This window comes from Centropristis striata, chromosome 13 (assembly GCF_030273125.1).
Source record: "Centropristis striata isolate RG_2023a ecotype Rhode Island chromosome 13, C.striata_1.0, whole genome shotgun sequence".
In the NCBI taxonomy this organism is placed as follows: domain Eukaryota; kingdom Metazoa; phylum Chordata; class Actinopteri; order Perciformes; family Serranidae; genus Centropristis; species Centropristis striata.
In genome coordinates, this window is record NC_081529.1 from 24,960,519 (window position 1) to 24,981,735 (window position 21,217).

General features: G+C 40.9%; 1 protein-coding gene across 2 annotated transcripts in view; it reads right to left on the bottom strand.

The window, feature by feature from the left end:
• The window catches only part of cntnap1 (contactin associated protein 1), a 55,530-nt gene extending 37,705 nt beyond the window's left edge, over positions 1-17,825 (bottom strand). For both annotated transcript variants that reach the window (XR_009395526.1, XM_059349025.1), the window contains exons 1-23: positions 17,656-17,825; positions 12,847-12,957; positions 10,936-11,129; positions 10,490-10,643; positions 9,923-10,126; positions 9,397-9,581; positions 9,060-9,209; positions 8,647-8,908; positions 7,303-7,452; positions 7,042-7,216; positions 5,756-5,862; positions 5,512-5,634; positions 4,956-5,159; positions 4,712-4,868; positions 4,499-4,626; positions 3,861-4,034; positions 3,532-3,750; positions 3,188-3,427; positions 2,865-3,104; positions 2,569-2,696; positions 2,357-2,450; positions 1,504-1,734; positions 1,371-1,415 (exon numbers count right to left, since the gene is read on the bottom strand). Coding sequence is in view for 1 of the 2 variants with exons in the window: in XM_059349025.1 (XP_059205008.1) it covers positions 1,371-1,415; positions 1,504-1,734; positions 2,357-2,450; positions 2,569-2,696; positions 2,865-3,104; positions 3,188-3,427; positions 3,532-3,750; positions 3,861-4,034; positions 4,499-4,626; positions 4,712-4,868; positions 4,956-5,159; positions 5,512-5,634; positions 5,756-5,862; positions 7,042-7,216; positions 7,303-7,452; positions 8,647-8,908; positions 9,060-9,209; positions 9,397-9,581; positions 9,923-10,126; positions 10,490-10,643; positions 10,936-11,129; positions 12,847-12,957; positions 17,656-17,716 (3,736 nt within the window). In the remaining variant the exon portion in view is untranslated. The remainder of the gene's footprint in view (positions 1-1,370; positions 1,416-1,503; positions 1,735-2,356; positions 2,451-2,568; positions 2,697-2,864; positions 3,105-3,187; positions 3,428-3,531; positions 3,751-3,860; positions 4,035-4,498; positions 4,627-4,711; positions 4,869-4,955; positions 5,160-5,511; positions 5,635-5,755; positions 5,863-7,041; positions 7,217-7,302; positions 7,453-8,646; positions 8,909-9,059; positions 9,210-9,396; positions 9,582-9,922; positions 10,127-10,489; positions 10,644-10,935; positions 11,130-12,846; positions 12,958-17,655) is intronic.
• Positions 17,826-21,217: the final 3,392 nt, after the last annotated feature.

Genomic DNA, 21,217 nt, shown 5'->3' on the forward strand with positions numbered 1-21,217 from the left:
CCAGTGCATGCTGGGAAAGGCCTCAGCCCCTCAGGGTTCATACCATCAATACAGAGTTCAGGTTGATGCTGTTGTTAAAGATATACAGCACCCAGAACAGAGCAGCAAAGAAGCTAAAATTATCAAAGGACAAATATGTCTTCAGTATCATTAGTTCACCAGCAGTTTTGTTTTATCAGCTACATTTTAAACAAATGACCTAATTTCTCAGTCATAACCATTTTAACCTGAGAAATATATCAGCCAGGATGATGTCTGATAACCAGCGGGGACCATTGTGGGGAGGATTGAAAGGCGCACCAATCTTTAATGCCGTACTGATGTCCTGCATTAGCATAATACCTCTGAATCTGAATGATCTATTAAACCGAAGCATCTATCAATGATGAACAGTAAGCCGGGCCCATGCAGACTAAATATAGCTTATCCGGTAAAGGTTTCAGACAGGGATGGAGCAGAGAGAGCGCCTCTGTGCTGCAATTTAATCCTGAGACTGCAGCTCATCGGGGAGACCTGCTCTAATTTTCTCCGTCATCTGTAATACTGTGCTGCAAACCGCTCATCTGGTCTCAGCTCTCCTCTTGTAATAAGGTGCAGAGTTGTCATGGGGGATTAAATGGTGGAAGAAGTATATTAAATATTGATGTTTTCCAGAAATCCATAGATATACAGTGAAAAACACATTCGTCATGCATATGTCCATCTCTCATTTGGTCACAGTATATTTGTTTTTGTTGCCTGTTGCTTTTGCATGATTATATTATTATGCATTATTGCATTTCGGGAATTTCTATAATGGTAATAAGGGAATTAAGGCTTAATGCACTATTGAAGATTATTAAATCTAAGTTTGCAATAGGCATTTAAAGTCATTTTTGTTATACGTTTGCATATCTCTTGTAAAGATAAAGGTTTATTTAAATTCAATTCATTAAATCCATATACTCAAGTAGATTAAAAAGATAATCTGACTTTAACTGAATGGAATCAAATATAATCTGCATGTATGTTTATAATAATGAATCATAAAGGGCTGCCTGTTTATTTTTCAAAAACTATGTTTTTATCTGTCTTGTCCCACATGTAATAAATTTGAGACTGCAGTCAGACGCTTGAATAAACACTCAAAAGCCCACAGTGGAACCTGACAACCCTGCTCTAATTTAGGATTAAAGGATTTAGGAAAAAAGGAAAAAGATGACTTCAAACGTCTGATTTGTCTCATCAGGGAGAGGAGGAGGGAAATAGTGAGTGAAACAGACACAAGAGTTAAGAGGTGCTTCAAAATAAACTGCTAAATTTGACATTACGGGTATGATTTATGAATGCAGCAGTTCATGAATAAGGCAAATAATGATTAATAATCTTACCTGTTATCCAAAACAGGCCTAGGTCATCATGGATATAAATATACTCTGAAATAAAGAGGTGCACAAATAAGTGCATGCACGCAAAATTATATTCCGGTTTTGCACAGATGCTTTATGGGACATTTAAACTCACCTATGGTGGTAAACCAGGGGTCTACCTCCCACGGTACATAACCGTAGATAGGAGGGAAGGCGCCGCAGTTGGACTCAGATACGTAGCCTTGTGTCGTTACAGGAGGGTCCGTTTCATTTGGTCGGAAAAAGGCCTTTAATGGGGCGTAAACGTTGTATCTCACCCCAGATATGCAGCCAATGAAGCCGGGAGCGTTATGCCTCTGGATCTCATAGTCGATGTCACCGACCTCTGAAAGACGGAAAGTTATGAAATAATGAATGTGATAAAGTCTCCCTCCAGACACGAAAAATACCTTGTTTAACATGGTTTTCCTACATAATACGTTTTAAAGGGGCTGGATCTACTAAAAAGATCTATTAAAAAATTCTAGATCTGGCCCCATCCCCGCCCAAACTGCAGCATTAGTTCAGTGGTGTCTGGTTTATTTCCACCATGAGAGGAAACAAGAGAGATTAAGATGAAGAATCTCTTGTGTGGCGGAACCAACGATATCAGACACATCAGAATGGTGGGCCTTAATGTAGTTAGAATCCTTTTTAGCTTGTATCTGGCAGTGGCTAAAACATTAGTGGTTAAAACATACAGTAATAACAGGTAAAACATACAGTAATAACTGCCACAATGTTGGTGTGTTTTCACTTTCTCTACTGACATTCCTAATCTAGTTCAACCTGGGTATGTTTGGACTATAGACATCTCCCCCTATAGAAGAGGAATATGAAAGCACCTTTCCAGTGACACAACTTTGCAGCGATAAAAGTCAATGGTGAGTGTAAGGGGACTTTAATAACACTGGCAGCAAAATTAAAACTGCATGATCTCATCAACAAGTGACAAATTAGATATTTACCCATCACTCTGCCCATGAACATAGACTTTGGAGAGTCAAACCTGGCGTCCTCCACTAAGGTTATCTTTTCCACTATGGGTTCCATGTAATCCACCTGTTGATAAGGTAATGCAAGGCACATTTTGTCACTTTTCCATGTCCAGCATTGCAGTTAGATTTTTCTATACATTGCACATTATTTCAGAGAATAAATAACAAAGTACAGATGTGACCTGTGTTTTGATGGTTCTGTTGTGTCTGGTTATGTTGACATAGTGGGGGTATCCATCTGCCAGGTTTCGGTGAGTCAGCTGGTACTTGTGTGTTATGAGCCCCAGCTTATATCTCAGATCTACACTACCTATAGGGAAAGCGGAAACAAAAGACATCAATACTGCATTTCATCAACTACTGCATTAATTTTGTGAGTCTAAAATGTGTGAATGAAATAAATCAGCTGCCCTGCATTTGAATTTCTACTTAACAATATCCAGTTCTCGCAGACAACTTGTTTCTGAGCTTTCCGTACCATCGCTCTTGAGGATGATTGCAATGTAGTCTTGGACGAAGGAGCTGATGTAGAGCAACACAGCTGGCGTGTGAACGGTGCTGAAACTGAATTCGATGTCATCTGCAGTGTCATTGTAGCCCAGGCTGAAGTTGTCGTAGTGCGGGTCGATCCAGTTGGCCCATGCTGCCTCGTCTGATATAGGCTTTTTTCGTATATTATATTTCAGCCACGAGCCAACCTCAAAATAGGCTCCGATATCTTAAAAAAGATCATTATAGATTAGATATCTGTTGCAAATTGAAGGTTGTTTCAGGGTTCCAGAAAGACATGTATGAACTCACCTTTATGGCAGTAGAAACCATCAAAAGCTGTGTTGTTACAGTCACATGTGTAGGAAGCGTAGCCCTCTATACACTGACCACTGTTTCGACACGGTATGGTAGCATTGAGACACTGCCCCGTACAGTTTCTCCTTATACCCTGTTCTTCATTTACTTTCCCTTCTAGATCCAGAGGAACACCGTTCATTCGCAACCCTCGAAGACACCCCAAGAAAGGTCTGAGGGTGCGGTTGGCTGCACCTAATATAGAAAATACTTTTATGAGTGGTGATTCATCTTCATTTGGAGGCTAGAGAGCACTCTGCATTGTTTGTCATGCCACATTTTCACCTCAGGCAACCTACCTACTAAGACAGGATGCGTAAACTTCATGGTGACGAAAGTCTGACCTGGAAAGCGTGTGACAGCCCAAGGCTGATAATCAACCTTGATCCGGGCGAGCTTCACATTAATCTCGGCCTGAACAAAGTGCCACTCATTGTCATTGAGTGGCACAGGGGAGCGTAGAGTCACATTAACGATGCCGTCGCCAACCATAAATATAAACACAAGGTTATGGGTGGCTGGAAGAGAAAAGAACACATAGAAAGTAAAAAATAAAGCAGTACTTCCTAGATAAATCTTTCAGTTGTTTGAGGAGACTAACTCCCTGTTAGCAGATGAGTCGACTCACTATTCAGTTCTATCCGGATGAAATTTCGAAGCTGGTCATCAGAGTTCTCTAAGAAGACACCAGGGGCACGATAGGTTTTGAAGTGGAAGGAGATGTCAGCACTGGAGCCAGGCTTAAATGTGGGGAAGGTGATATAGGTGGGTTTGGTGAAGGCTATGGTGTTCCAGATGTTTCCTGTGGACAACAATGACACATAGAGTATATTAAACTGGAATGGCAATCAAGGGAGCTCAGACTTCCTATGGTGCATTCACTTGTTCATCCAATGGTCCCATTACAGAGTTTGGAAATTGTTCCTATGAATCAAGAGCTTTGATGTATCTTATTGCTCCAGGTGTTAAAACAACATGTTGATAGCAGTTTCCAGTATGCACATGATAACGAAGAGCTACGTAAATAGTGTGCCATAAAATACAATCTGGAATTCATTTTTCCTTTTATTCCAACCTCACATGAATGCAGCACAAATTTTATATCTTGCAATGTTAGCAAAATGAAAAACAATTTGTGTATCCACCACAAAACTCAGATCTGCTCCAAAACTTAATGAGTTCATCTTTGGCTTATGCTGCACCCTTCCACCAATCGGGGCAGTAGGTTTCCTGTAATCTTGCTGAACCCATAATATTAAAGCTTACTGTCGCCATGGCAGCGGAGAGGCCCGACGGTGAACTGTGCTTCCGAGCCGGTCCTGTTGGTGTCCCCAACCACCACCTTCCTCACAGGCAGATGGTCTCTCCAGTCTAAGTAACCCTTATCTGAGTACCTGAAAAGCCATCGTGGAGACGGTTAGACATCATCATCAGTGTGACCGATACAAACTAAACCTGCAAAATGTGTCCAGCGCTCACCACTGTCGATAGTCTGCATCACAGTTGCATTGAAACTTGGGATCGGTGCAGGTTTGGTTGATAGCGCAGCCACACTTTTGGACCTCTCTGAAAGTTCCACCCCAGTAATAGTGACTCTCATTGTTGCGGCCAATCCAGTAACCAAAAGGTCTTCCATCTATTTTAAAAAATAATTGGTGTTTTAGTTCGCTTTCTTTATTAATTTCCATGAGACCAAACTAATAAACCCACTACTCCCACTTACTGGGGGTGTTGAGGAGACGGGACTTGTAGCAGGAGTAGTCAATCCACTGCTCGCAGTATAAGGAGGTGTTGGCTAGAGCGGTGACTTCATCCCAGGAGGCGTTCCAGTAGTTGACGTCTCCGATATACGGCCGGTCTATTGAACTCCCACTCACCTTAGTGCCATCCACACGATCGTTCAGAATCACTGTCCAAGCTTTGTATGCTGGGCAGAAGCATGACAGATATAGGTCATGGTGATTAAATGTTAAAGGAGAAAGATGGAGGGAATATTAATGTAAGAAAAGTGTAGGGTATGAAAAGAAAATGAATGTGAAAGAAAAGGAAAGGTTAGAAAAAGAAAATTCACCCTTTTCCAAGGCAGACAGAGAGAGAGAAACAGCTGCACCTATCTAGTTTTACGAACTCTTTTAATTTCCCATGAAATTTCAGCACGCACTCCTCATTACAGGAACGTGGTAACCTAACTCCAACTTTTCATTAACAACCCACAGAGGGTCGTGCAAACACTAGAACACTGATGAAGCTGTATTTTATTAGTGACAGTGATTACTTACATTTCATCTTGCAGTACACTTCAAATGGTTTCAGTGGTCCGCTGAGATCAGGATCGATGGTGTAGTTTCCAGACCAATACTTGCCACTGAGTCGGTAGGCCTCGCATGACTCTTTATAAACCGCTGTTTTCGAAAAGCAAGATGAACAATTTGTTATTATTAGGGAGAAAAATGGTACGGGCCAAGTGTAATCAACTGTAAAGAAATACTTATCACAGTGAGGAGATTGCTGGCCAGCACTTACACATGTGACAAACTTCTCCTTTATAGCCAGTGTTCTCACACAAACAGATGAAGTCATCCCACGACTGGATGCATCTGCCTTCATGTTCACATGGATTTGGAGTACATCTGTGAGCAAAAGATATTTTGAGTATTTTGATGTTACAAAAGTGAGACTTACATAAGTGTGCTGTTTTTTTCTTTAATTTCCACACTTTCTATTCTATCTATTTTTGTTGTTTCTTGTCAATAGCCTTCAGATAAGGTTTTACGTGGTGAAATTTACTGTGAGGTGAATAAGTTAGGTCTTCTATAGTTCAATCAATGCTGACAAATATCTTGAATTAAATCACATTTGGCAATACCATAAAAGAGCATACACTAAGAATTGTTATGGTATGAATTGACAACTATACATTTAAATTACATGAGGAGATAGTTTAGGGTGACCAAGCGTCCTCTTTTGCCCGGACATGTCCACTTTTTACGTCCTGTCCGGGGCGTCCGGCCGGGTTTTATAAATTCACGAAAATGTCTGGTGTTCACTGTTTTTCATAGGACCAGTACACGTGCACGTAAATTGACCGGCGCTTTGCACACAATTTTGCAAGACGTAATTACCAAGAGGCTGCCTTGGGGGCGGGTCAGCGCCGCGCACACACACAGAGAGAGACAGAGAGCAGAGCAGACAGAGGGCAGATCCAACAGCGGAGCAGCATTGCACGGGAAATGCTGAAGCGTAAGTGCAGCTTCACAGAACTGCAAAAAAAATTTCCAACGTACCGTCCCGGTCGGGACAGGTGGGAGGCGGAGTGCACCGTGTGCAATGCTGGCACATATGTCTCAGTGTCTAATAAAGGTGCTGGAGATCTCAAAGCTCAAAGACAACTAAAGATGAAAAGTATAGATCCTTTTTGTTTGTTAAGTTAATATCTTTGTGAGACTCTTCTATTATTTATCTTATTGCAGTTATTAAGAGATATATTGTTGAAGCTAGATTTTCTAACAGAAGAGTTCATATTTAGAACATTATTTCATATTATTTATTCATTTATTTGAAAAGAGTCTACGAGAGCTATTATTTTGTAACAAGTTTTTACAGATTTCATTTTATTTTATTACAGAAGTTAATTTTGCACCATTGAAGCATAATAAAGCATGTTCATCAACCTCCGAGAAGCCTGTCTGTGTCTCGAGGCCGTGCCGATTGTCCTCTTTTTTGGAAATCAAAATATGGTCACCCTAAGATAGTTACTTGTATATTTGTATATGTATACTTTTAATTCTAAATTAGGTGATATTCTCTACCTGTCAGTGATGCCACAGGTGCCTAACAACAGCTCAGCGTAGCGCCCCCACTGTCGTTGCAGAATAATGTCGATGTCAAGCTGTTCGTTGTCTATGAAGATATGTTGCATGCAGCCATGGAAGCGGTTTAGCTTCGTCTCACACTTCCTTATTGTGTTGTTGGTTTTTGGACAACCTGAGTGCAGGAAAGCAAATGCATGAATTAGACCATAAAGATTTGTAAGTTGACTTCAGGGCGGTTGTTTTAAGTCATCATCTCACCTCCAAAAAAGTAGCGGTCTCCTGTCCGAATCGTGAACGGGTTTGTGATCTTTAGTGGAGAGCCCTCCTCCTCATCGATTGTGAGCGTCAGCAGGTTGTCTCTGGCGGCCAAATCCACTGAATGCCAGTAACCATCATTTAGCCTGTACCCTAGAGATTGGAGAAATGCCTGTCATGCAATGGTTCTACAATCAGATTAAGTACAGGGATCACATTTCATCATTCATCCAGAAGTTATGCTCGACCTGTCAAGCTCTCGCAAACATGTCAATGTAGTATTTTCATTTATGTCAGAAAAATATATTCCAAAAGGTAATAATTAATTATTAGCATTAACATATCTAGTATTTGACAAAACCCTGAAAGCTTGAAGGCCTCCCGTGCCTAGTTAAGGACGCTAACAAAGGATTGAACAGTGGCTGTTTTCTAGCAAGGGAAATTAGCTAAACCTCGCCCCAAAGGAGGTTTGTCCAGTCATAACTTGGCAACTTTCACTCGTTACGGCAGAAGCTATATATAAAAAAGAAGGAAAAAAAAGGTTGACAGCCTGAACAAGTTGAGTTTTGTGTAGTGTCGTCTTGTTGTTTTCCCTCCCCTCGGCGCTGAAGCACCAGGGATAGAGGTGGGGAAAGATTATCCCACAGAGGACACAGGTGGACAGAAAAAAAATTGCTCTTTCGGTATTTTTCCACCAGGGAAAAGACTGAAGAAGATGACAAAAGTTTTTTGGGTCGTCATATTTTTTGTGCTTTGTGGTAAATGTTGCTTTTCGCTCCTAACACTGCCTGGTGCTCACCCAGTCTGTGAGACTTTTCACATAATAATTGTACCTCTCTATTCAGATGAAATGATGATGATTCACTCCTTTTGAAATGTATTTTACATTTTTATTTATTTTGATTTATCTGTGGTCTTGTGGGTTGAAGTCAAAAGTATGAGTGATGACAAAACAGTGTGTTTTTCTGCTTTTGCATGAGCTGCTAATGTTAGCATGTCTACATGTCTACACCGGAGTCTTTGAGCATGTTATCATGTACTGTATGTAGCCATCAAGTACATGTTAACCCTTTTGACAGGGTTATTGAATCACTGTCAGCTAGCTAGCTCGCTACATCTGATCAAATCTGTCTGCGACAGTTATCATTTTAGCTGGCAATTCTACAGTTATTGGCTGGAAATAAAGCAAAATGTCTGAAATCCAGAAAAATATGAATTTTAAGTGTTAAGTCTGCCTCTTTGATCACTATAAATTGAAAATGTGCAGGCAGAAGAGAAAGCTTGATAGGATAGCATCAGTTACTATGTGGTGGTGTTTAGTGAGCTGTTAATAGCATTAAAGCACACCTGCAGCAAACTGGAGTTTCTTCTTCCCAGGCTGGAATATAGTGACGTTGATCTGTCCCTCACTGAGGCCCAGCTCAAGGGCACCCAGGTCATCTGCAAATCGCGTGAACATTAGCAGCCCTGTGTAGTCCCATGAGCGGAATTTAAACTTCACAAACATGCGTGGCCTCCTGAAGAAGCCCGGCACCTGCAGGTAGTTGTTGGGCCCAGCAAACGTCATCGGTTTGAGCAGAATGTCCCTGCAGGCATAATGCATCTTTTTCTGAGGGGGAAAGAAAGACAAATCAGACCTCAGTTACTGCAAAACCATTTCCAATGAGTGTCATTGTACTGTGAAAGGAACAGATGTTCGTTTAATTACAATCAATGGTGATCACTTGAAGCCCTGTATAATGATTTGTATAAAGCTCTACCTTTCTTGGGATTCGGATTTCAGGTTCCTCTCTCTTAGCCTTGTCGATGATATTGATGCCATTGATGAAGACGTTCTCCAGGCAGCCGCGGAAATTTGGTGTAGTGGGCAGGTGAGGTATATTTGGCTCTATAACACCTCCTACATATAACTAGAAGAAAGATATTTAAAAGGAAATTATTGCACAATGTAAGAGTTTACAAGTTGCTTTCAATGTTTAAGCAAAATGCTTTGGGGACTAATCTCCTAAGAAGCATTGATTCAGCTAATAACCATTGCCTTAAGTTTGCATTTTATAATACAACTACACTCTATGGGCCTTTTTTTTAAGTAAGTACCTGTTGATCCAGATCCAGGTGTGTAAACTCTCCTTTACAGATGGCTGTGACTGAGTGACTATCCACTGTGAAGTTCACCTGTCGACCAACGCGCTTGATAGTGACATAGTGCCAGTGTAGGTTATCAAGAAGGCTGCCAGCGGTCAGTGTAGTTCGACCGTCAACTTTGTGTATTACACTGCTTCCTGGAAAACAAGGAAGGACAAGGGGGAGAAAAGGTATAAAAGAAATGCTCAAATTGGCTCTCAGTAATGTAAAACTGAGAGAAAATGCTGAACTGCATGGCTCCAGTCAACAATCTAACCAGTATATCGAGACCTCTCCCCCAAACAACTCAGCTCTATTTCAGATTGATAAAAGCCTGCAGCCTTCTGAGATGGATGTCGCTGTCACCAATATTTTCTTCATCCATACTGTAAAACTACAACAAGATGTCTTACATTTCTACTTTATGAGTACCCACCCCTGTGGGCATGGCTATATAATAATAATAATAACAGCTTTATTATCCAACAAACAGCTGTACCGAGGCTGATGTGCAGGTAAAGACGGCCTCTCTTCAGCTCCAAGGTGAAGAGGTCTCCTTGAATCCCCTCACTGTGTAACAGCAGACCATCCTGCTCCAGAGTCTTGAAGTTTATGGCAATGAGGTCATTTTGTGTGCGAGACCTCTTTTCCGGGTACATGTAGATCACTGAGTCGTCCCCGTTGTACTGCAGCACATAGGAATCTGCAGACAATTTCAAAATATACTCACAATGTCACGAAAATCACTACACAGAATGTGACATGCATATCAGGTTTTATGTGGCTTCTTTTTTTTTTAGCTTTTAAGGATTATCTGAGTCAATGCTACATGGCACATTTCCTGAAGCTCATCAGATGTGTTTGTATTTAGCATGTGAATGTTTTTCCTGAATCAGGTGATACAGAGCTTAGTCATTTCTTAACTAGGAACATATTGCAACATATTTGGCACTTAGATTTAGTGGCAAATGATCAAATATGATTAAGCCCTGGGATTGTACAATGTCCCTGGATGTGAATCAGAGACAGTAAATCCCTGGGCAGTGTCAATCGACTCGATTTTTACCATAAGAGCAGCCGTACAGCTCCAGCCTCACACCGATCTTCCCTCCGTTCTCTGTGTTCCATGCCAGAGGCAGCAGACGAATGTGTTTAGCAGTAAAGGCGTAATGGAAGACATTCCTCTTCAACTGATAATAATTCCAGTTCGCAGGCATTGTCTGCAAACAGATGAGCGAAGGAAATAGGGGAGAGAGTTATTGAGTCACTGCAATGACGTTAACGCCTTATTAAGGGACTGGAGATGAACTGATGATGAGATTAGCTTTGTCAGCGTTGAGAGAGATAATATGCTGCGCTTTCTTTGTTTCAGTGCCAGTGACAATGAATTTAATAGAGCTCCCACTGACTAGAGAATAGGCTGTAAAGATTACATTTGACTAGTTAATCCTCGCCTCATCCCTGTCATGGCCCTCATCCCACCACAAACCACCCTGACTCAGAGACACCTACAGAGTTTCCTCCTTGCATGATGTATGGCGTCCATGAGTCCGGTCGGTCTCCGTAGAGCAGGGTGTACTTGGTGATCCAGTCATATGAGTTGAAGGTCCCCTGGGTGGCGATGGCCACCAGTCGATACTTCCTGCCTAGGTCGACTTGCAGCCATGGCTGTCTGTCTCTGGGAGATGGGGACCAGCCGCTGCTGCCTGAGGGGAGAAACACAGATACACTTCAACTGGGATGAAATCATGCCCAAAGCAATTCTGATTTCTGATCAACCGAATGGCAGCCATTTTTAAACTTCTGTCAAATTTGAAGTGGGGAACTCTGATTAGCTGCTAAAGTCCATTTACTGTTCTCTTTTGTTTGTGACTGAAGCATAGACTTTATAAAATATAGCACAGTCTGTGTGACACCACCCATACACTCAAAAAAATGATTCAAGCCCTTCTTAGATGTGACACATTAATGTATTGTTTATCCAATGAAAATATATCAATTAAAATCAAATCAAAAGTAGTTTAAGAAGTGGAACCTAAAGTGTATTAATTGACTCCCCTGTCCTTCCCTTCAACCCAAAAACAATGACTTTCAGTTTTCCAATTCTATGTTTTTAGGTTGAACGAACACAATTTCTTTATTTTAGCTCTCCTCGACATAAATGAGTTGAGGTAACTCAATTTAAATACAATACATACATGTTTTTAATTTGAGTTTGACCAAATGTAAAAAAAAAAAAAGTGAGCTACATTAACTCAAATACATTATATTGTATAGATGCACTTGTTTTGAGTTTGGGCTACATATATTTGTTGGATGGAAATTCTGCCCACAATTTAATTGAGTTCAATGAAGAGTTGCTTACTTTTGGAGCCAACCTCAAGTGGCCATTAGAGGAACTGCAGTTTTTTGGAATGTCCAAGTTTGGTGTCATTTCTCAGCCTGGGAGTTGCCACTTGGATTGGACAAGCTTCTAGTATTTTGCAGATTACCCAATATGACTGTGATTATTAAGCCAAATAATTACACTATAGGTCTCTATCTGCTAGTGAACTAGCAAGCAGATTTCCCAATTAATTCCCACTGTCACAACAATTGTTCTTCAGTTGCTAGGTTATGTTATCTGAAGTCCTTATTTCCAGTGGTGGAATGTAACTAAGTACATTTGATCAAGTACTGTATTTAAGTACAATTTTGAGGCAAATTTACTTTACTTGAGTATTACACATTTGTAGCTTTATAATTCTACTTTACTTCATTTTAAGGGCAAATATTGTACTTTTTACTCCACTATATTTAGCTGACAGCTTTAGTTACTTTTCAGGTCGAGATTTAACATAAAAACATGATCAATTTTGATTACGCATGTTTATAAATTAAACCACAAAGTATATTATAAAGTTAAAATGAGCCCTACATCGACAGCAGTAAAACACTGCTAACATAAATGTACCAATAATAATAATAATTTAATAATATATTTAGAATATACAAAACAATCTGAGTGGGTCCATTCTGCATAACAAGTACTTTTCATACTTTAAGTACATTTTGTTGCTGATATTTTTGTACTTTTACTTCAGTAAGTTTTGAATGCAGGACTTTTACTTGTAGGGGAGTCATTTTACAGTGTGGTATTAGTACTTTTACTTAAGTAAGGGATCTGAATACTTCTTATTTCTGTGTTAAAGTACAGATAGCATACTGCAGTATCTGTAAGAATAACTCTTTGTCATTGAGTTGTAAAACAATAGGTGTAACTAATTACATTAATGTGCCTGCACACCTAAATGGACCACATTCTATATAATTGTTATTATTTACACCTCAGCTTTTTCTCCTGTGATAAGTTAAAACAACCGCCATTAGAAAGATCTGTAATTTGAATGGTGTGAAATCATGAATAAACTCGAGAATACTTACCATACAATTTGGCAAAATTGGCAGAGTAAAGAAAATTATATCTGGAGGAGGCCAGGAAGGAGGAGGCATAGAGTCCGGAGATGAGCGGATCAACACATTCTCCTGGAGCAACTATCACAAAGACACCAAGGTCAAGAATTAGTAAAGACTTTTCATAACGCAGCATTCACACAGCACTTTCAAAATGATGCACTTCTCGGCAACAAAGACTGGCACAGCTGCACGGCTTGATAAGAAGAACATTTGGTGTTTACTTAGAGCAGGGGTGTCGAACTCAAATACACAATGGGCCAAAATTTAAAACGTGAATAAAATCGCGGGCCAACATTGAACAAATAAACCTTTTAATATATACCAAACATGTTTTGCTTTAACATTAAATATGGAACCAGCAACGCTTATAAACATACAATATATAACTAAATAGTGCAGACATGCAAAATCTAATTTCAAATAAAAAACACATCAATGTCATTAATTTATTAAATAAAAATTAAATAAAAATCATATGCCTCTTTTCTATTTGCATCCTTCTGATTTAAATATCAAAATAAAGTTTTTCAACGGGTTAATACATTTAAAAATAAAATAACAATAATAAATCTAGTATTAGCGGTAAATGCACCGTATAATACGGGTGGGTCAGCTTTTATAGTACAATAATAATATAATAATTTGGTATTGCCTCGCGGGTCAAATAAAATTACACAGACAAAGAATTTTGACGGATCAACCCAATTAAATTCAAAGTGTAGCACAAACACATTTAGTCTTTCTAAAGGTAAAGGTATACAGAAAGTGAAGGCACAGATTCTTATTGTGAAGAAAAGCAGAACATGGTGGACATCTGGCCTGAGAGTGCATCATCTTTGCATCATTATTGCTTCACAGGATGGGCGGGCATGTGGTGCAATGTGCAACTGACGGCTACTGATTATGCTAAACTATTGTGAATGTCATTCAGTTACACAACACCCCCTTCCTATTTTTAAAAGACGTTGGATCTTGTGTTGTTCTGTGTTGCAGAGGCAGAAATAAAAAATGTTGCTGCGTCACATGAATGTCTCCGTGGGTGTGTTTATGTGCCTCTCAGTGCCTGCACGTCCATATACTTCTGTGTGATTCCTTAGAAAAAGAAACATGCATCAGGAAGGCAAACTGAGACTGTCGTTTTGTCATGTTGAGTTGCTATTCTGCATGTGGCTATGAGACTGATAGGACCATCCCCCATCTGCTCAGGCTTGCTCCCCAGCCCACGGCTATTAAAACTGACCATAATTCTACCTAATCTTGCCTGTGTCGCTGCTGAGGATAAATGCACGATGCCCTCACCTCATGCTGCAAGAGAAACACTTTCTCATTTTAAGTGCCAAAGCAAGCTCTTTTAACACTCCCAACAGATTTAATATAGACATGCTAAAATATATATTGAGTTTTACTTAAATACGAAGGCAGATACAAAGAATTAGTTTTAATCCGAGTACGCACAAGGCCCACTATTATAGAAATACAGTAAATGAAAGCAGCTCCAGTCCGACCTTCCTCAGAGTAATCCTCTCTAAACTTTTTGAGGTTTTTTACTAGTAAACAGGAGTTCTGACATTGTAATTTCTGTTCATACAATCACAGAGGTCATGGAGCACAAGAGAAAATGCATTAGACAGTGACTAGAAACAGGAGACTTTAAAAGAATTAGTATCCAGGCTGCAGATGGAGCACGATGAGGAAGGATGCTGCATAGACTCAATTTCTAGATAACTTTGTCAGGGACAAGAGGACTGAGTGATCACAGCAAATCCTGCCAAAGTGAGGAAGCAGAGGGCTTTCATCCACCTTAAATATCACATGAAAACACTCGTGAGCCATTTTACAGCGCAAATACACCATTTTCTGCCTCCTGCTGAGAGAATGAGTTAGTCACATGAGCGTGGGTTTTGTCACCTTTCGTGCAAGGACACGCTGCACATTCAGGTGGATCAAATGTGCTGAGCAAGTGAAACATGACCTTGACTTCCTGTCTCAGTGTGCCACCCTATGGGGCTTTCGCACCATCTTTATCATACAGATATCCCTGCTCTGCTGGGGTGGATCGATAATAGATCTCTGCTGCATCATTCCATTACAGCACTGTAGAGCCACTTCAAAGAATTCCCTGTTTAAATGGCTATTCAAGCAACAATATTTAGAAGATTTGGGCTGCACTTACACAGACAAAGCTCATTTGCTACTAATAGCTTTAAGGCGTATTGATTTGTTCTAAATCCCCCCAGTTAGTAGTAGAGGAGAGAAATTTGACTTTAAATGTGTTCCATCCCAGACTGCAGCAGGTTAACCCAGGCCACTCGGCTGCTCAGCTCCTCCTCATGGCAAGACTGTCACGCACTCCGCACCCCCACCTATTCAACATCTTGCTTCCTTTCAGTCACTGTGACTCCTCTCTCTTTTTATCTCCAACTCCAAAAAAAAAAAACCAAAGCACTCTTTCTGCTCTCACTGCGTCCCATTACCACATACCCTCGTCATCATCCTGCAATTTTTTATTTTTTATTTCTCTGCCTCTCTCTCTCTCTCTCTCCCTAAGTGGGCGTTGTCATGATGCAGTAAGTGTACCTGAAGCCTGTGCAGACTATCCAGTCACCAGGTTTTCACTTCTCTCCTTGTGATCCTGCCTCCCTCCTCCTCCCCTCCCTTCTCTGCACCACACACTGTAGTCTCTTCCTCCATTTATCATTAAAGGGATGTGGGGAACAGTGTTGCTGCATAGAGCTCTAGCACCACTCTTGCTGAATCATCAGTCTGCTGTAAGTGTAGGCTGGTCGGTCTGGACTGACACATCATTGCTGCTGGTTACATACAGTATGCAGAGAGGTGCCTCCTCCGCCAGTCACCAGCCTGTGGTGTGTGTGACAGCTGAGGATACAGACAGCAAAACCCTGCATGTGTGCAAATGTCAACTGAATGCAAATGCCCACCAACAATATATCAAAATACTCCAACACAACAGCACATATAGGTAGTAAAATGTAACAGGGGGGTTAATAAATCATTCATACCAGGGCAGGGCAGGCATCACAGTGGGTGGTGTCTGACTACAGCCAGAGATAAAACACATACCATGCAGCACATCAGACTTAAATTCACATCTCAAAAAGCTTCATTTTCTTTCTAAAAGAACAAAAGTTTCCACACAGAGCAACATGCTCTTCTTCCCTGATATCAATTCCCCTCACATGCAGCAAACAGCCAGTCTCCTGCTGCCTGGGCAGCTAACCATGACAGAATGCACAAGCCATAAACTTGAAATTCATGCAACCAAAATAAAACAAACAGGCACACACACTTTACAGAGTGAGCCTCAGCCCCTCTCTAGGCTGGGTCACTGTGCTCTGGGATCTTAGGCTCCATTTTAATCTGGCAGAGCTCCACTGTGCATCTACACAGAGCTGATATACAGTTGGCTTGGCTTGCAATAAAGTGCTAGAAAGATATACAACAAGCCAAACCCACAGCTCCCCCACCCCACTTACTGGAGAGTATTCAGTGATCCAATGACGTTTACTTAAACTTCCCCTCAGTTGCAGACTTTCCTGATCATTCATTATTGATAGCAACATTCACTTCCCAGAATATGTGACATAGCCTCTAGAAATCAGTAGCTTGGTACTATATTCACACAATTTTTGAGGAATATTATTTCCCTACAATATCTTCAAGAGCTCACGATGGTGCACAACAGCATATACGGTAAATGTTATCCAGAGTCAATACTGTAAACCTGGTTAAACTTGTGTTTCACCAAAAATCCAACTGCCTATAAGAAGTGACATGACAAAGCCATCACTCCTCCCTGATCTGCCATCCAATATCGAAAACTAATGAGTCATGCAAGGTGCAGTTTGGGGTTAATTAACAGGCAAGGCTCTGTGATGTCATACTGACACTGACATCACGCATAAAAGCTTATTTGTATGCATACAAGCTCGGTGATAGAATGGAGGATGGCACCTCTTTCGCAATCCAATTTTAGCCCCCCAAAACACAGCCCCACCTCTGTCCAGCTAGACCCCACCACATGACTGCTCTGATCATACAGTAGCTAATGATTTCCCTGCCAGGTGAATCCACGCTCGTCGTGTGCGGGATGCGTAGATTTATGGACAGGTGGTGAGAACACGGGCTTCCCAAAAAAAGTACTGCAGTGGGCTGGTCCCGGTCAGGACGCTGTGCCCTGCTCTATCAACCGCACACTTGGACAATGTGTTCAGTGGATTTTTAACCCATAACAACACACACGATCAAAGCGATTCGGAGATTATTATAGGGTACAAGACACAAAATTGACCCTCGAGCAGCATCGTGCTCTGCAAAGAAGTAGAGAGTTTGCAGCCACACGGTGCAGAAACTTGCGTGCTGGATGAGAGAAAGCACTGCAATGCAGACAGTCCAGTGCGATGGGGATAACCATGCGCACCTTCTGCAGGACCGACGCAGTTTGCTTCTGCACTTTTTTGTGTGTGATCCCACAAAACAATGCTTTAGAATTACACTTGCCAAGACAAGCAGTGGCATTTAATCACCTGTGCTTTTAAGGCTGTCTGATTTTATCGGAACGTGCGTTGCCCTTCAACGATCACAAAACCTTAGGTTAAATCCTACCCTTCAGGGGTATTTTCCACTTATAACCAAATGTTATCTTGCAACTTTTACGCATATGATCAGACGCATTATGCAGTAAGGCATGTATACACTTTGAAATATTTAATAATATTCTAGCAGCCGATAATAGATGAATGTTTTCTTGCCACTTACGTGATGAGCAATGTTGAAAACCCAAAAATAAGAGGCATATGCTCAGTATTTTGCAAGTCATCCTTCACTTAGAACACGTTTCCCCGCATAGGCTACGTTAATTAGATGGTAGATTGTTCTGCAGCATCCTCTCACCCCCCTTTAGCCCAACTTTAACTCGCGCAGCTCCAACTCCTCTTCCCGGGATCTCGGGCAGCCTCTACCGGGGCGGGGACGCGCATCGGATGCTGGTGCTGATGCTGCGTTTCGCCGAGAGCGCGCACTTCTTCTTTTTTATATCTCCTTTTAAACAGTTTAATTCACATGACCGTCATGTAATGTTGTGGCTCCTGCATGATGTTATACAACACAGTTGTGGCTCAGCAGAGTGCTTGTTTAGGCCAAGTGGGAGTGGGATTGTGTTGCGTCCCTTCCGCAGGAGTCTGGATGCAGAGGAGACTGGAGGGGAGGAAGGGGGAAAAAACTTTTTCAGTCCGCTGCAGAGTGATAGTATTTTTTTTCTTCCAAAAACAACTTAAGAATAGTATGAAATTGTCTTCAATCTCCAAAGAATTGTGGGACTTGTCAAAAACAGTAGTTTTCCATCCAGGATGTGGATCACAAAACCAATGCACTGATGATTTATTCCTCTCCTCTTCTTCCCTGGCATCTCATATCATCCTTTGGCATACTTTCCATGGCTGCCAACTGGAGTGGACTGCGCAAGTGAGGAGATGGTTAAGACGTCTTTCTCTCCAGGAAAGCAGATCTGAATTTGAACGCCAAATAGAATGGAAGTCCTTAATATCCTGTATCAGCAGTAAGACCGTATAGAGTGACAGCTACAGCACGTCAGCAGGCTGCACACTTCTGCAAGTTCTGTCCTTGTACAGGTACTCTGCTCATGTCCGTGCATTCACAGACATGCACAGAGGAGAACAGGTTACAGGATGATGATGATGCCAGCTGTGCTTGAACTCAGACATACACACACATGGGGATGGGGGCGGGGTGAGACTAAGGCAGAGGGGGATTTGTGGCAATGGGTGGCACATTGACCACAAAATAAAAAGGCTTTGGGATTAAGAAGTGGGTTTATGGGACGGCAGTGTGTCAGCAATGATGTGAGATTGAATGCTTGGGCCAGCGTGGGATTTACCGTGTTTTCAATCAAATCAGATTGTTAGTGTATAAGCTCCCTGCCACTGGCTTTCCCCTGTGAAAGACCATAAGAGTATAGAATTATATCTACATGGAGAAGACAATGGCAAACAGAAGAAAATGACATGGGAGAGTAAAGTAGGGCATCAAATCAGCAGGGGAACTGGAAGCAGATGCGGCCCAAGCACTGCCAAGGTATCTATTGGGTATAAGGTATCATAACAGCCGAGAGACAGGTACAAAAATTGCTTGTTTATCTCGATCACAATGGAAATCATATTCCTCAAATGTTCTGGATATATGAGAGAGGTTCTCTCATTTATAGTGCACAGTGAGCCCTAATATTTCACAGATCTACTTATTTAACCCATTGAGGCCTGAAACGCCTGTAAAGCCTGTGGGCGATTTTAAAATAAGCCCCTAAAACCTCAAGTTTTTCTGGAAATTCAACAGAAGTGTCAACGCCTACTAAATAATAGTAAATAATAAATATTTTCAGCCTCTGTAGCAGATAGAAATGAAATTCTAAAAGTATTTGAGAGCTTATACAAATACTACAAAACAACATATCCTCTGTCCAGGCTTCAATGGGTTAAACAAGGTGCAATGGCATCTCTAAGTGTTTAATTATCTCAAACGACTGCTTTGTTTCATGTAGAAGTGTTTTCTTCTGATAACTGCTGTTCTGTTGCTCTCTGATAACATGTACAGTACACAGAGTACACACAAACACACACACACCCTGTCTGCCCCACATCTGCACCCTAGCTTATAGGCGTGAGGGTTGTTGCTAGGCTGGATTGCCATCTGTTTTCCCATTGACCTTTTATATTTGACCAGAGGAGGCCTAATAAGGTCCGTTTGGGGTTAAACCTCACATCTCGGGTAGGAAAACCTACACAAAGGCTCAAGTGATAAACTGATTAACATGAACGGCCTGAGGCAGAATTCACAGGCAACATGATTCAGGCTTTCCAACACTCAACTGTCATTTTTGGCAGTAGGGTTTGAGCAATAAGGCTAACAATAATTAAATAAAATGTAAAAATCCATTCTATAATCCTCTTTTATTATGTTAATAGTTCTACCATTGGGTTTTTCTACCAAGTCAGCCTTCATTCAAACAAATGAAGGCTGACTTGTTTCAAGGGAAGAGAAAATGAAATCAAAATATCCTAAAATAAGGCAGAACACTTAATAAATTCAACTTATAGTCATTTTAAGTGATGTAAATTACTTATTACTGTAATATTTTCCACGTCATTGGTGAACAATTTTAGAAATCATTTTTACACAGTCAGTACAAGATTAAATATCTTATATTGACCAATAAGTTAAGTTTAAATGGAAGCACACTTTCAGTCGATAAGCAGTGATGAAGTGGAAATGTGCTTCATAAGAGGAATAGTTTTGCAATTTGCAGCATCAGTTTCAGTGTCAAACCACAACTGACCACTAGATGTCAGATAAAGCTCAGACATGATGTCAGCGTGCACCATTTGACTGGCTGAGCAACTCTCTTCCACAATCTATTCATCACTTAACTTTATTCTTTAGGTTCTTGAATGATATTACATGCCGCTAACATGCATTGAACCTGCACATTAATTATTCATAATTAAGCTTTGGGTTAAAAAAAAATTCTCTAACAGGAAAATGTGCTAGATAATTTGCAAGCAGTTCCTGAAACAAGGCTGAAAAATATACAAATGCACTAAGATATATGCTCTACTCTCACACTTGTTATTTTTATTCCTTTAAATTGATATTGAAACACAAAAACACACAGATGGTCAAAAAAAAGGCGCTTCTTCTCACTTATTTAAAAACATACAAATGCACAAACTTAGAGGTAGAGATCCGTGATGGCTCTGTTTCTCACAGGGATTTTTTTTTTTTTGTGGGATCAGATTGTACTTTGGTCTGCCCCCATTAGCATTGTGGGTAGTTTCCATAGGGGTGCCAGTGTACACTGCATAGGACATGTGCTAAGGGTACGAGCATGAAAACACACATAGACACGCAGACACTCTCATGCATAGACATAAATCGCCAAAGACACAACCAAGGTCCACACAAAACACACTCCAGCTCACAAACAAGTGTCAAGATATGACTCACACCCAGATGTTTCCAAGAGATAGTGCTGCTGATCTGTTGTCATGGTTAAGTGGTCCTTGTCATGAAGATGGATGAAGGAGTATGTCAAGTTTTTTGTGCAGAGCACTGGCACTAATTGCTTTGTATCTGATATGTCAAACACAAAACAGTAGAGAGTAACGCTGACAGTGGCTGTTTTTTTTTTTTTAAATGTCAGAAACTGGAGAATTCAGCAAGATTTTATTCCAGTTGGACTGTAAGACAGGTGTTTATTTTGGCCACCACCTATGGGAACCTGATGTCCCTGCATACTGGCGTGTGA